Source organism: Brassica oleracea, chromosome C7 (assembly GCF_000695525.1).
Source record: "Brassica oleracea var. oleracea cultivar TO1000 chromosome C7, BOL, whole genome shotgun sequence".
Classification (NCBI taxonomy): Eukaryota; Viridiplantae; Streptophyta; class Magnoliopsida; order Brassicales; family Brassicaceae; genus Brassica; species Brassica oleracea.
In genome coordinates, this window is record NC_027754.1 from 17,627,539 (window position 1) to 17,641,371 (window position 13,833).

Below are 13,833 nucleotides of genomic sequence, written 5' to 3' on the forward strand. Positions count from 1 at the left end.
CGTGACCAGTCATTGACAACAGCTCCACTCCCGTGAACTCTCTCCACCTGCAATAACAAGAACAAGAACAAGATCAACACGAGGAACATAACAAGATAATTTTAAACATTTTAGTTGATTAATAAAACATAAGAAGAACAAGAACAAAACATTTTAACTCATTAATAAAATAGAACAAGAACATTTTTAATACATGAAAAGCATGAGAACATTTTAAACTACACAAGCATAACAAAAAACAAACTTAAAGAGAACCAAGCAACAAACTTAAAGAACCAAGCAACAAACTAAAAGAGAACCAAGCAACAAACTTAAAGAACTTGAAACAGACTTAAACTAATTAGACAACAAGTCACTGAAGAGCTTCTTCTTGAGGGCTTGTTCTTCATCATCTAGAGGTTCTTTTTTGCTAATTAAACTGTCTAGAAGCATGTTCTTAGACAAGCGATCTTTCAAGACCAAGTCTTGTTGTTTTAATGACACCATAGACTGAAACTCCTTGACCGCATTCTCCTTCCGCGCATTCTCCTCAACCACTGTCTTCTTACCACGGGCCTTAGCGGCTTTAACACCCTCTGGACGCATTGTTTCAGTTGGTTGAGAGCTTGAACAATCTGCCCCGTCCTCATCAACCTTTCTTTTTTTTTGAGCTTCCTGCGTTTCTGGAAGATGAAAGCTCACACCACTTCAGGTCGTTCTTCAGCTCCTTCCAAGCATGTTCAAGGAGAAATCTCTTCTTATAGTTGTTGAAAAAAATTTCATGAGCACGTTTCACCACATCATTCTCGTTCTGGCCACTACTTCTCTCCCTTGTTGCAGCTTCATAGGCTCCACAGAACTTGCAAACTTGTTCATTTATCTTGTGCCATCGATGCTTACAATTATTTGCCTCTCTATGTTCACATCCAGAGACCTGACTCGCTGAAAAATACGCTGCAACTTTTGACCAGAAAGCGCCTAATTTTTGCTCATTGTTAACCACTGCATCTTTGCTCGTGTTTACCCACGAGCTAATGAGCAACATATCATCCGAAGGCGTCCACTTCCTTCGTTCTTTACGGTCAGGAGGAGTGTTTCCAACGAAGTCCGAATCAGCTTTACCTTGAGTGGGAAGAAAAGGAACTTGGCTTGAAGATAGCTCGACACTATCTTCATAGGAACCAAAGGCAATATCTTGTTGACTATTTAGTAGATCAACAAAATTTGGATTATGTCTATATGGATTGGAATCCATATCCTAGGATGGCAAAGAAGAGATAAATTAAAGAACAAAGGGGAAGAAGTGGGGTTCGGGTTGTTCAAGAAAGAGGAGAAGGACACAGTTTAATAGAAGGAAGAGAAGCATTGATCACAACCAAACCCGAGTGGACATATATCTAACACAATTATCACACTACACCATCCATATCTATCAAACCAAAACGTCAAATTATTATCTTAACACAACCGTACTTTTAATTTATTATCTTCATACAACTCTAACCTAACGCATTCATTACACTACACCTCCTATATCGTTCAAACATAATGCAATTAATTACGGTTCCAGAACAAGAACTCAAACAGAAAGTTAACCAAACATGCTTTTCCAATTCAAGACAGCAATAAAATTCATTTCAGACAACAATAAAATTCTAATACAATCGCAACTGAACTCACAAAACACCAACCAATATAAACAATGGTTTAATCAATTCAACAGAGCAAAGATCAAGTATTTATCCAATTCAAAAGATCAAAGACAGAGGTTTTACCTTCATGAACTATCGTGGGTGTTTTGTTTGGCAAAGAGAAAGGTCCAGCCTCGATCATGTCTCTTGATCAACCCACCTCAAGACACAAAGACAGAAAAAAAATCAGAGGATTGAAATCGTTATGATTCACTATGAAAGAGAACAATCTAATTGAAATTATTTAAGACATGCATAATTGAAATTTTCAAACATTAAAACTAATCTTTACCTTTCGATTATTTTTCTGAGCATCAACAGTCACCGATTTGCTTCCTCTCCAAGAGCCACCACCAGGGAGATCTCGCTGTTTTTCTTGGTCGAGGAGAGGAACCGATAGAGGAACGCCGTTTTCGTTAGCCGACAAGATCCACCGAGAGAGACACCGTTTCGTTGAGTAGATCCGCCGTGAAGAAGTGAAATCGCCTTTTGATCGCGTCGGAGAAGAGAGAAGGAAGAAAGAAAGAAGGAAAAAAAGGAAAAGAAAGAAAAGAGACGCAACTCGTGTCATCTCTCTCTCCTCTCTCCAATGAAGCTCCGACGCGTGGCGCCGAGGGACGGACGCTTCGCGGTGCTAATTAGGCAATGTCCCTTTGCTTAATTCATGTTTTTCATTTATTTTTAATCGTAATTTACCTAAGCAACTCTCCTAAACTACGTCAGTAAACATGCTCTAATCAGATTAAAAGAATAAAATAAAAATTATTTTCTTTTTCACCTGACTGGTGAACTCATCAGCTGAAGCCAGCGTAATTAATTTCTAGCGAAAATATTAACGCCAGTTGTGTCTTTCAATCACACACTTAAGCTCTGACTGTAAAGCACTTGTGGCGATAATCTATTAGAGTAAAACAATTTTTCAGCTGTATTACGATGATATCATCCAATCAAGAGAAAAGTGGTTTTAGTCAATTTACTCCACAATAGCGTAAATCTAGAGTAATACATTACTCTACTTTAGTCAAGAGAAAACTTTTACTCTAGGTTCCATTTTTCTCTTTCCTCTGTTTTCCATCTTTTGTTTTCCTCTCACTACCTCAACTTATATTTACTCCCATTTACTCTATTTTAACCAATCACACTCTTAGTTACTCCATTGTTTATCATACCAAAAGTAGCTTGTCACTACTACTCTATCTATATAGTAGCTCTGACTGATTTTGTTTTTTTTTTTGTCCAAAAACAACTAGCCATTTGATGTAACATTACTGCTGACCAAAGAGATAAACATAATGTATGTCTCTTTCTTTCTTTGAAAATAGATGCACTTACAGGCTTATAGGCTTATGGCCTTGTAAAAAAAAGGCTTATGACCTCTAGTTATTTAACTTTTCACAATGTAAAAAATACTTTTAGTTATAAAAAAATTAAACCAAATTATTATAAGTGAGTCCAAATATAATACTCCTATGATTTTTCAGTAAAAAGACAATTTTAATGAAAACAATGACTGGCCTCAACGTTTTACTCTAGCCGGAAAAAATTTAGACCGTTCGAATAGGTCAATTGTCTCAAAATTCGATAAGAAAATTATATATCGCAAAAAGGAGGGATATTTATGTGTAATTTCAAAATTTTGCAAAAGAGTTTTTGTGTGTGTTTATCTTAAGAGCATCTCCAAACTATAACATTATTTTAGTGTCAAAGCTATACTATTTTGGTGTAGTTTCTCCACTAGAAAAATATTATTTTCCAACCACAACACTAAACTTCACACTAAAAGTTATTTTATAATATTATATTTTTTAATTTTTAAGTTTTAACTTATTATTTATTTAATTATACATTTTATTAATAAAATAAATGAATAGTGTTTTAATGGAGTGAATAGTATTTTAGTGTGGTGAATAGTGTATCACACCAAATTTGGTGTGAAATTATAGTGTAGCACTAAAATAATGTAATTTTTACAGTTGAGTTAGAGATGTTTTAGTGTAAAAATTACACTAATGCAGTGTTTTGCGGTCTGGGTTGGAGATGGTGTAAGAGAAATAGAAATTAGAGAAAAAGGGCGTGAAAAGCCCACGCCAACTGGTGTTTCATTTCACGTGACAAGACTTAGCCTCTGTTGTCCATATCTAACATAATGTATACACGTGCTAACTCTCTGATGTCCGACTTCTGACAAACTTGCAGTCCTATTATTATTACTTTTATTAAATTAACCCATTAAGTTAATACAAATATGAAATATCACAGAGCTAAAAATGATCATTTTCAAGAAATATTTTAGAAAATTTTGTTTTTGGCTTTCGTGTTCACGTGACACTGTGAGCTTTATGACGTGTCTATTTAGTTACAGATCTCAGAGAGAGCCTACAGAATAATAGCGCTGATGCTTACTTGTCTTCCTCTCATTCCATGAACCATCATCTGACTTTGACGAGGGAAAATTACATATTTATCATTTCCATACTATAACTTTTCATTTTTACCATCATAAAAAATATATTTTCAAAAATACATTTTATTAAGTGACAATAAATACATATTTAAATATATAAAAATCTAAAAAAATAAAAAATAATTTTTTTTTTTTTTTTTAAATTATACTATTTCGAAATTCAAACCCTAAACCCTAAAACTCAACCCTAAACCCTAAACCATCAATCCTAAAACTTTTTTTTTTGAAATACGAACCCTAAACCCTGAAACATCAACTCGAAACCCTAAACCCTAAACCTTCAACTCTAAACCCTAAACCCTAAATCCTAAACCCTAAACCGTAAAACCTTAGAGTTAATGTTTTAGGGTTTAGATTTGAAGGTTTAGGGTTTTACGGTTTACAGTTAGGGTTTAGAGTTGATGTTTTAGGATTTAGATCTGAAGGTTTAGGGTTCGAATTTCAGATATAGGGTTTAGATTTGAAGGTTTAGGGTTTAGAGTTGATGTTTCGGGGTTCGGGGTTTAGGGTTTAGAGTTGATGTTTCATGGTTTAGAGTTTATAGTTGATGATTTAGGGTTGAAAGTTATGTTTTAAGTTTAGATTAGTTAACCATATGTTTTTTTTTTTTTCAAAGTTAATTAAAAGGGTAAAAAACATTTTTACCCTTCATTCAAGGTGAAAGTAAAAATGGTTAGTGTAAACATTAAAAGTGATATTTTGAAAATGATATTTTTGGCGATTTCCCTTTGATAATTGTATTCCACATCTAGTGGGTTTTTGAACTGGCTATATAAAATAAACAAATGTAATTATCTGGTTTAGTTTTCAGCTTTCACATAGCCAAGGAGAGAGGTCAAGGAAGCCCAGCCTTGTCCCAAATGATTACAAATTTCCCACCTATGTAAGTTTCAAAATAGCTCTAACTCTTTAAACCACCATCCACTAAATAACTCTTTAAACCCTTGACGAATCTCCACTTTCTAATCTGAGTGTCAATCTAACTGGACCCAAAGGAACACCATTACAATACAAACACATCCTCGATCGCAGTACAAGTCTTATCTATCATTCATCCAATGATCAACTTTACACCCATGTCCGGTTTTTGGTATGTGCCAAAAGTGTGTTGCACTGGATCCAAAAAAATTCTACAAGATTTTAATTAGTATTTAGAGCCTTTTTCAAAAAATTTAAGAACCTTTTTCATAAACTTCTTTTAATTGTTGTTGTAAAAGTAGGTTAAGCACATGGTCCACATTTAAAAAGGAGCAGAGCCACCCTCCAAATACAAATATTCCCGTTTAACCAACGTCTTTCATAACATGATAAGAGCAACGTCAAGTGCGACTATGACAATCTAGGACCCGAAGCTGGCTCTGCTTTAATGCCTCATATGTGATCTCTGACTCAGAACCAACAACTGCAGTCGACGATTTCGATACTAGAAAAGATTGACAACTTGGTATGGTCACCAACAGATTGTTTCTTGTCTTCATCAACTACATTTTGATGAGTCGTTCGGTGGTTCTGAGGCGGGAGTGATGCTTGTAGAGCCCTGATGAAGAGAGGAGAGAATGGAAGCTTTTGGAAACGAGTGAAACATTTAGGAAGTTGAATCTCGAGATGAAGCCCAAGAAGCTCATGATATGATATTGTGAGTATGAAGAAAAAGATGGAGATGATGATGATAAGTGGTTCTACTGATGTACATAGCAAAGGAAGTTGCAGCATTACTGTGGAAGACACTTGAAAATATACTTTTAGAATGAAGATGATATTTATAACTATTATCATTTTAAATTGTTGCAAAGCTATTTTGGTGATCTTAATTAGTTACTGGACTACTGTATATAGAAATCAATGATTTTTTTTTTTGTCAACATCCATAGTGCAGAGCAAGTGATGGTCGAGTCTGGTACGCTTCGGGATAACACTCGGTCCGGCAGCGGGTCTGATCCACATGGAAAGGATAGTACCACTGATCCTTGCCTAACTGATTTTCTAAACGTCTAGACTGATTTTTTTTTTAAATCATTCACGAAAAATAGTTTCATTTAAATTCAAACCAATTTTTAAAACATTGATATGTAATAACAAAAGTTTTCTTAGTATAAAAAAGAAAAAAAAAACAAAAATAGCACTAAATCAAGTTTTTGTTCCCAAACTAGCACTCAAGGTAAAAAGTCACTAAAATATCACTTAATGTTTTATCAAAAGTCACAAACTTAGGATTTAGAGTTAAAGGGTGGGGTTTAGGATTTAGGGTTTAGGATTTAGAGTTTAGGGTTGAGAAATGAGGTTTTGGGGATAAAATTTCAAATTTTGAAAAATAAAAAAATTAAAATTTTCAAAAGGTAAAATGCTATTTTGGTCATTTTAGTTTTTGAGTGCTATTTTTGTGATATAAACTTAAAAAAGTGCTATTTTGGAGATTTGCCCTATAAAAAACTCTAGTCCTTTTTCACTTATCATTATAGTTTTAAAATTCTTCTCTGCTTGATTTCTTAATCACCAATATCAGCTCTTTTCAAAAACAAAAACAGGACAAAATAGAATTGCAAGTAACCGAAGTTCTTAAGAAAGTTTGTAACGATGAACACAAGTTTGCTTCTCTGCGTTTTGCATCTTCACCTGGTGACTCTAAAAGCCTACATAAATAGAAAAAGAGTCAAAGAGGATTCATGTCAATATACAAGCGATGTGGTTAATCAAATCATAAACACAAGGGGAAAAACATTTTATTACCTTGACCTGTTCCAGTAGATTTTTGGCGCGATCGTTGGTTTTGAAATGGTCACGAACAGGCTGAGAGATATACAGGTAAGTGATAAGAAGCATATCGTTTCATATAAAACTGATAACTCAAACATCAAAAGGAAGATCAAAAGTTGCTTGCTTATGTTTGTTGAGTATTATATGGTCGAGGGAAGTACTTACTTGCAGCATTATATTCAGTGCTTTCACCAAGGCTTTCTTCAGATCTTCAGGAGCCAACGCGCCGTTCTCGTAGTCAGCAACAATATCTTCAAAGCTTTTGAAGGTCCTGACAGTTGGGAACAATTTCAAAGATCAGTCTGTGATGTAGAGACTCAAAAGTTGCATCCAAGAGTTTGTAGATTATGTTCCAGCTACTCACTTGTTACCGCCATCAGTTTCAACCGTGAACTCATTAAATCGTGGTAGAACTAAGTATTTGACGTATTCAAGACATGGATTGCCTTCCACAATTCTTGCTGGGCAATAAGCTTTGCTGATCTTCTCATTAACATCAGCCTAGAAGACAAAAGATCATTCATTACACAAGTCAGTTTATCTACAAAAACAATCTTCTCGGTTTTGTAACTTCTGTAACTATATATTTACCTCCTCATCTTCCATAAAAATGGCAGATGATGGATTACTTTTCGACATCTTCTCTTGTCCTTGTTGGAGACCAGGAAGCATATCTGCAAAGCCATTAAACAACAGTTAAAAGATGAGATGACAACACAGTGAAGAGAGAGAGAGAAAATGTTAAGAAACATACGGTGGGACAAGATGATGGGTTTGTTCTTTCTCTTAATGTCATCACAGTATTCTCTTGCTAACATGTTTACTTTCCTCTGATCCATCCCCAGCTGGCAAATATCAGCCTACACAAGTCAAACAATAAGCATCAATATCAATCATAGAAGTGTGTACACACATAGATATGAACCAAGAATGCATATAAAAGATACCTCGAGTAAGAAAATATCAGCACACTGCATACAAGGGTAAAGAATCTGCGCTGCACTCAGCACCTCTGTCTCACTACGTCCCATAATCTGCCCACACCTGTAAGGAAAAGGAAACATATTTCATCAGATACAGTGTAACTGCATAGCTACATGAACCATGCATTGGGGGGGAGTAGGATTAGTTACCTCAAGATTCGACGGAGGTTGTTTCTGCGAGCAATGTCCATCACAAGAGGCCAATACTTACCGCCTCTACCATTAATTTCGTCTGAAGCCCAAAGAAAGCTTACTTTGTCAGTGTTCATACCACCAGCTTGCCAAATCTCCTTGAAGTATTCTCCAACCACTTTGATTCTCTCCAAGTCACCTCCCAACTTGTTGTTCAGTTGAGCAAACCAATCTGCAATCCAAATTTTCACTTGGCAACCAGCTGTTGTCAACTTGTTCACATTGGTGACCTTCATCACTCCCTGTTAAGGAAATACCAAAATGAAATAAGTTACAAGAAAGTTCTCATGCAATCAAAACACCAGAAAGACTTTCAGTTTGTACACTAATTTGTCCTAGTGAACTATCAAAGCTCAACAACTGTCAAAATGCATCTTAAAACTCGACTAAAAATCTTCGCAGAGGCTTAAAATTTGAGAGTTTATTTTGCATAAATCATGATTGGCCGCTCAGAATCTATAAAAGTATGAAGTAAGCATAACAGAATGATAACTGACCTGGGCAATGTGCATCCTTCCTGATGGTTCAAATCCATCATAGCAGATCGGAGTGGGCTTCTTGGCTAACAGGTTCTTTAGCTCATCCTCTTGTATGCACTCCTCGCCAATACTCCTCACAATATTGTATTTATTCTCTACCTCCTCGCTCAGCCTGAATCAGTAAAATACTAATCAGTTAAAAAAGGATCCAAAATATAATCAACTCAAAAACCTATCCGATAACAAAATTGGAGAACTTGAACTAAAACATGTTCCTTGTTTAACTGAATTACTATTTAAAATTACCGAAACTATTACAAAGTTTAAGAGAGAAAATCTATCTCCAAATTCCAAATCGGAGTAACAAAATAAACAAAATTTAGATGAGAAAACAATCACAGAACATTCATAAGTTGTTCATCTTCTCAGATACTAAGCAACAAACCATGAAAGAAACTGAATAGGAGTTACAGAAGAAACAACTACAAGACTACTCACTGTAATCCGGCAGCTGAAGATGCTGAGTTTGGTGCGTTGACGGAAAGAGCCTCCATCTCCTTGGATAGAGCCGTTCTGGCAGAGCAAGACAAAAATCCAGGATATTACACCAAAATATTGGTAAAGTGTAATTAAAATAAGAGAGTTTCTGATATATTGACATCCCAGTATATGTTTCTGGCTCTGTAACTTATGTACCTGGTGATTTTGTAGCCCTACAATAACACATAAACCAAAAAGAAGAGAGAGAAATTCAGAGGTGAAAGTCCAAGCTATAAGTAACTGGTGAGACGTGAAACATTACTGGGAATATATTATTCTTACCTTGACCTGTTTTAGCAGATTCTTGGCACGACTGTTGGTTTTGAAATGGTCACGGACAGGCTGCAAAATGGATAAAAAGGATTAAAATTGTTCAAAAACTCAAAATAAAGATCTAAAGAAGGTAGATTTCTATGTTCCACGATGATATAGTTGCATATATACAACTGTTTGCTAATACTATAACCGTGTTGTTTCTACAGAAGGAAATACTCACTTGCAGTATTTTATTCAATGCTTTCGACAGAGCGTCCTTTAGATCCTTTGGATGCAACACATTGCTCTCATAGTCAGTGACAATGTCTTCATAGCTTTTGTAGGTCCTGCCAAATTAAAAGAATTTCATTTCAAAGATTAGTAACTTACACTGCTAGATAAACCTACAAACAGAGACATGTATACAAAGAAACCTAAGAGAATATATATAATCCCGGGCATTGGTCACTAAACCAAGAAACCGAACACGAAACTCAAAGTTCTAGAAGAAATAGTAAAAACTCACTTGCTACCACCATACTTTTCGTCTCGCTCTACTGTGAATTCATTGAACCAGGGCAGAATGATGTATCTGACGTACTCCACGCATGGGTTACCTTCCACAATACCCGGAGGGCAGTAGGCTTTCTTTATCTTCACATTAACTTCAGCCTGGAAGTGAAGTGGTCATTAAACACCATTCAATTACTATAAAACTTCTCTCAGGTTTTTAGACTTGGTGTAGAACTAAGTGGGTGGTTTACCTCCTCATCTTCCATGAAGATGACAGACGAAGGATCACTCTTAGACATCTTTGTCTGTCCTTGTTGAAGACCACGAAGCATATCTGCAACCCGTTACAACTAGAGATCATAAGAACACTTGAAAGAAAACACATGAAAACAAATATCTAACAGAAAAAAAAAAAGAGAAACTTACGGTGAGACAAGATGACAGGTCTGTTTCCTCTATTAATGTCATCACAATAGTCTCTCGCTAGCAGATTAACCGTTTCCTGATCCATCCCAAGCTGGCAAATATCAGCCTGCGGAGGTTAAGAAAACGTTTCAGCAACAATTATAGAAAGGCCAAAAGCTCTATGCACTTGATATTAGATGGATCAGAGAAAGGATTATACAAAAATACAGAAAAAGTACCTCAAGGAAGAGAGTGTCGGCACATTGCATACACACGTACAGAATGTGAGCTGCACTCAGCTCCTCGGTCTCACTATGACCCATAATAGGCATACACCTGATAAGATCCGAAACATATTCATGAAAGTCCATCATCATCAATCATCGACGTAGCTGTGTACATGATACCGTTTTATTTTGGCGAGACTGTTTCTGCAGGCAATGTCCATGACAAGAGGCCAGTACTCATCTCCCCTAGCATTAATCTCTTCGGATGACCATAAAAACTCCACATTCTCACAGTTCATCCCGGCAGCCTGAAAGATCTCCTTGAAATATTCTCCAACCACCCTGATTTTCTTCAAATCACCTCCCAGCTTGTTGTTCATATACGCAAACCAATCTGCAATCCAGATCTTCACTCGGCAACCAGCAGAAGTCAGTTTGTTCACACTCATGATCTTCATCAGTCCCTGCCAAATGTAACAGCAGAGTTTAAATTCGTTAGCAGAAGCTTACATTTTGAAAAAAGGTAAACCCACTTGAGCGATATGCATCCTTCCTGATGGTTCAAAGCCATCGTAACAAACCGGAGCAGCCTTCTTAGCCAGAAGCTCCCTCAGCTCATCATCATGTGTGCATTGCTCGCCAACACTTTTAACTAGGTTGAATCTTTGTTCGACCTCCTCGCTTATCCTGAATCAGAAAACAGCTAATCCAATAAGCTAACAAGTGCAGATAACAATTCAATAATTGGATAGTTTAGACTAAAGGACGTGGCTTTATTATCCCTGAGATTCCAAATCTTATAATCGTAGGAGAAACAAGGCAAGAAACCAATATAATATAACACAATGGTTCCATACGTTTCTTGGATCCTATGCAAGAAACAGAACTTACTGCAATCCGGAGGCCAAAGAAGAAGCCTGAGTTGGTGCATTCTCCATCTCTGAAAATCAAATCACAGACATTGACTCAAACACGCTGTTATGAACTTTATGCAGAGAAGTAACACCTTATCCTATCTAATCTGAACCTATCTCTCTATTCGTGCAAAGTTCGTAGCTTTAGATTATAATTCGATCTGTGTTGACTACTAAAAACACAGGAGTCCAATCCTTCAAATATAAGCTAACAAAGAAACGGTTTCTGGGCAATGAAAACAAACCGATTAGGAAGACAATAGAACTGACCTCTGTCGATTGATTCTCGTAGGTGTTTTTGTTCGCTATGGTGAAGAAGAAATACAGAAGACAACGGACCCCTTTGGATTTGAAACAAGAAAAACGCATGATCCCGGTTTATTAGGTTTAGTCGTTCGAAGGCCGGTTTTAGTCGGACCAAACAGTTTTCTTCTAGTCACGGTTCAGTTGATTAAACCGGTCTAATGTTTAAATCAAGAACCGGAAACTTTCTAACTTATTGTGACCGTTTGGTTTTGGTTTGACCTATAAGATTTCAGAGTTTTTGTTGGAGGGTTATTACTTAACCCTATTTTAATTATTTTAGAAATTCAATCCAAATCCAATGCTATTCCATTAATAATTAATAATTTATTTTATTTTGTCAAAATTACTGTTATGCATTTGTATTTTTGAAATATTAGTTGAAATATGGTGTCACTCAATCTGAAATGAATTTGATTTCCCGGTGAATTTTAGTGAATTTGAAAAATATGTTGAAAAATATGTTCATATAAAAATACAAAACATAAATTAAAAATAATAATCTAAGATATAGGAATTATTACGTTTTAAAAATCCTATATACATTTTAAATCAATTAAAATACATAAACCAATAACAAAAATTTAATTTGTAAGCAAAGTTAATATATTAAATGTTTAGTTTAGGTTCTAATTTTCTCTGTGATCAGTCTCTAACCAATCTATCTAAATTACTCAAAGATGGTATAACAACAAACAAAACAAAAGGATCAAAGTTCGCCAAGTTCATGGCAGAGACCCTATACATGTTTGTAAAACCAACAGATTTACCGGCAACACGTGATCCCTAGCAGTTTATGACAAAATGGCCTTTTCTGCGTAGTTTGTGTCTTCATTTTATCCTTTCGCTCGAGTGGCAATTTTAATTTGTGTACAGAGATTACCATGTGTTGATATTGTCTCTTGATTCTTCTGCTTGTAACATATTTAACGATGTTATCAATCTTCATACTCTTTTATTTATTTCTTATCTTTTTAGCTCTCCGACTCCTGATATGTTGAGCTTGTAAGCTACTCGGTGATCTTGGCTTGCATCGACCGGCAGGCCCGGGCCTGACAATTTCGGGCCCAAAAGCAAAAAAAAAGTTTTGGCCCATAATCTAAATAAAACATGAAAATATTAAAAGGTGTTCCATGTATTACCCATGAACTCCCGCAGTATTATACCTTGGCATTTGCCACCAGAACTAGAGAGAAACCTCGTTTATTTTGGCCCCTAAAGTGAATATTTTGTTGTTGGTCCCAAAGCCAATGTTTGATCTGCTTGGTATCAGGCACGGCCCTGTCGACCGGTTTTCATGTCATATCTCAGTGGTTGCATGCATGCAATATAACCTTACGATTTTACATTGGTTATTGGTTTCCTAAGACCTAAATGTTTGCAAATTAAACACTAACCGAAACTTGGATTGAACACATCTAGCATGTTCGCTTCGAATGACTTTCAGAGAATTATTAAAAGCTCTTATATCACGTGAGATTGTCCGATTTGTTTCAGTGGGTTGATTTTTTCTATCATAGAACATGTTTACATGTATAATATAACATATACTTCATGCAATATATGTTAGGCAATAAAAATTTACAGCAAATATTTATTCTTTTTTTTTGAATATTTACAGCAAATTATTCATAGTGACCGACACTACAAGAAAACAGTGGTATTCTGACGGACAATCCGACGGAAAATGAAATCTTCGGAATATCCCGAGGAATTTCCGAGGATATTCCGAGGAAACACAAAATTTGGTTTCCTCGGAATTTCCTCGGAATATACCGACGGAATTTCGAGGAAATATCAATCCGTCGGAATATTCTTATGGAATACCGAGGAAAAATGTATTCCTCAGAAAAAACCGATGAATTCCGAGGATAAATTATAGCCGTTAGAGAGCCGTTGGAGAGCCGTTGGGGGATTTTAAAAATTCCGAGGAAATTCCGACGAACTAGCCGTTGGCGTCAGAATTCCGTTGGAATTTCTTCGGTCTGTCGGCAGGATTTCAACTATAAATACAAGCACCCCTCTTCCTCTTCATTCACTCCATATCTTCATCCTCTCTCTTACTCTCTTTACACACGAATTTGATTCATAAAAAAACATGTCTTCTTCAAATTATTTTCGTTCTTGGATCGAT

The 13,833-nt window shown here is 35.9% G+C and overlaps 2 protein-coding genes across 2 annotated transcripts; both read right to left on the reverse strand.

The window, feature by feature from the left end:
* Nucleotides 1-628: 628 nt before the first annotated feature.
* Nucleotides 629-1,234, reverse strand: LOC106302736 (glutathione S-transferase T3-like). Its single transcript, XM_013739188.1, has one exon. It carries the CDS (start codon nt 1,232-1,234, stop codon nt 629-631), a length of 606 nt encoding a protein of 201 aa, XP_013594642.1.
* A 5,321-nt stretch (nt 1,235-6,555) lies between these two features.
* Nucleotides 6,556-11,735, reverse strand: LOC106306949 (tyrosine--tRNA ligase 2, cytoplasmic). The gene is made up of 21 exons (XM_013743757.1): nt 11,667-11,735; nt 11,374-11,422; nt 11,016-11,169; nt 10,663-10,946; nt 10,495-10,591; nt 10,277-10,382; nt 10,102-10,184; nt 9,864-10,009; nt 9,579-9,684; nt 9,365-9,424; nt 9,239-9,255; nt 9,041-9,115; nt 8,561-8,714; nt 8,022-8,305; nt 7,836-7,932; nt 7,643-7,748; nt 7,480-7,562; nt 7,253-7,389; nt 7,054-7,159; nt 6,862-6,921; nt 6,556-6,764 (listed from the first exon to the last, which is right to left on the reverse strand). The coding sequence occupies exons 2-21, from the start codon at nt 11,418-11,420 to the stop codon at nt 6,744-6,746; spliced, it is 2,223 nt and encodes a 740-aa protein (XP_013599211.1). The 5' UTR covers nt 11,421-11,422; nt 11,667-11,735; the 3' UTR covers nt 6,556-6,743.
* Between the last annotated feature and the right edge of the window lie 2,098 nt (nt 11,736-13,833).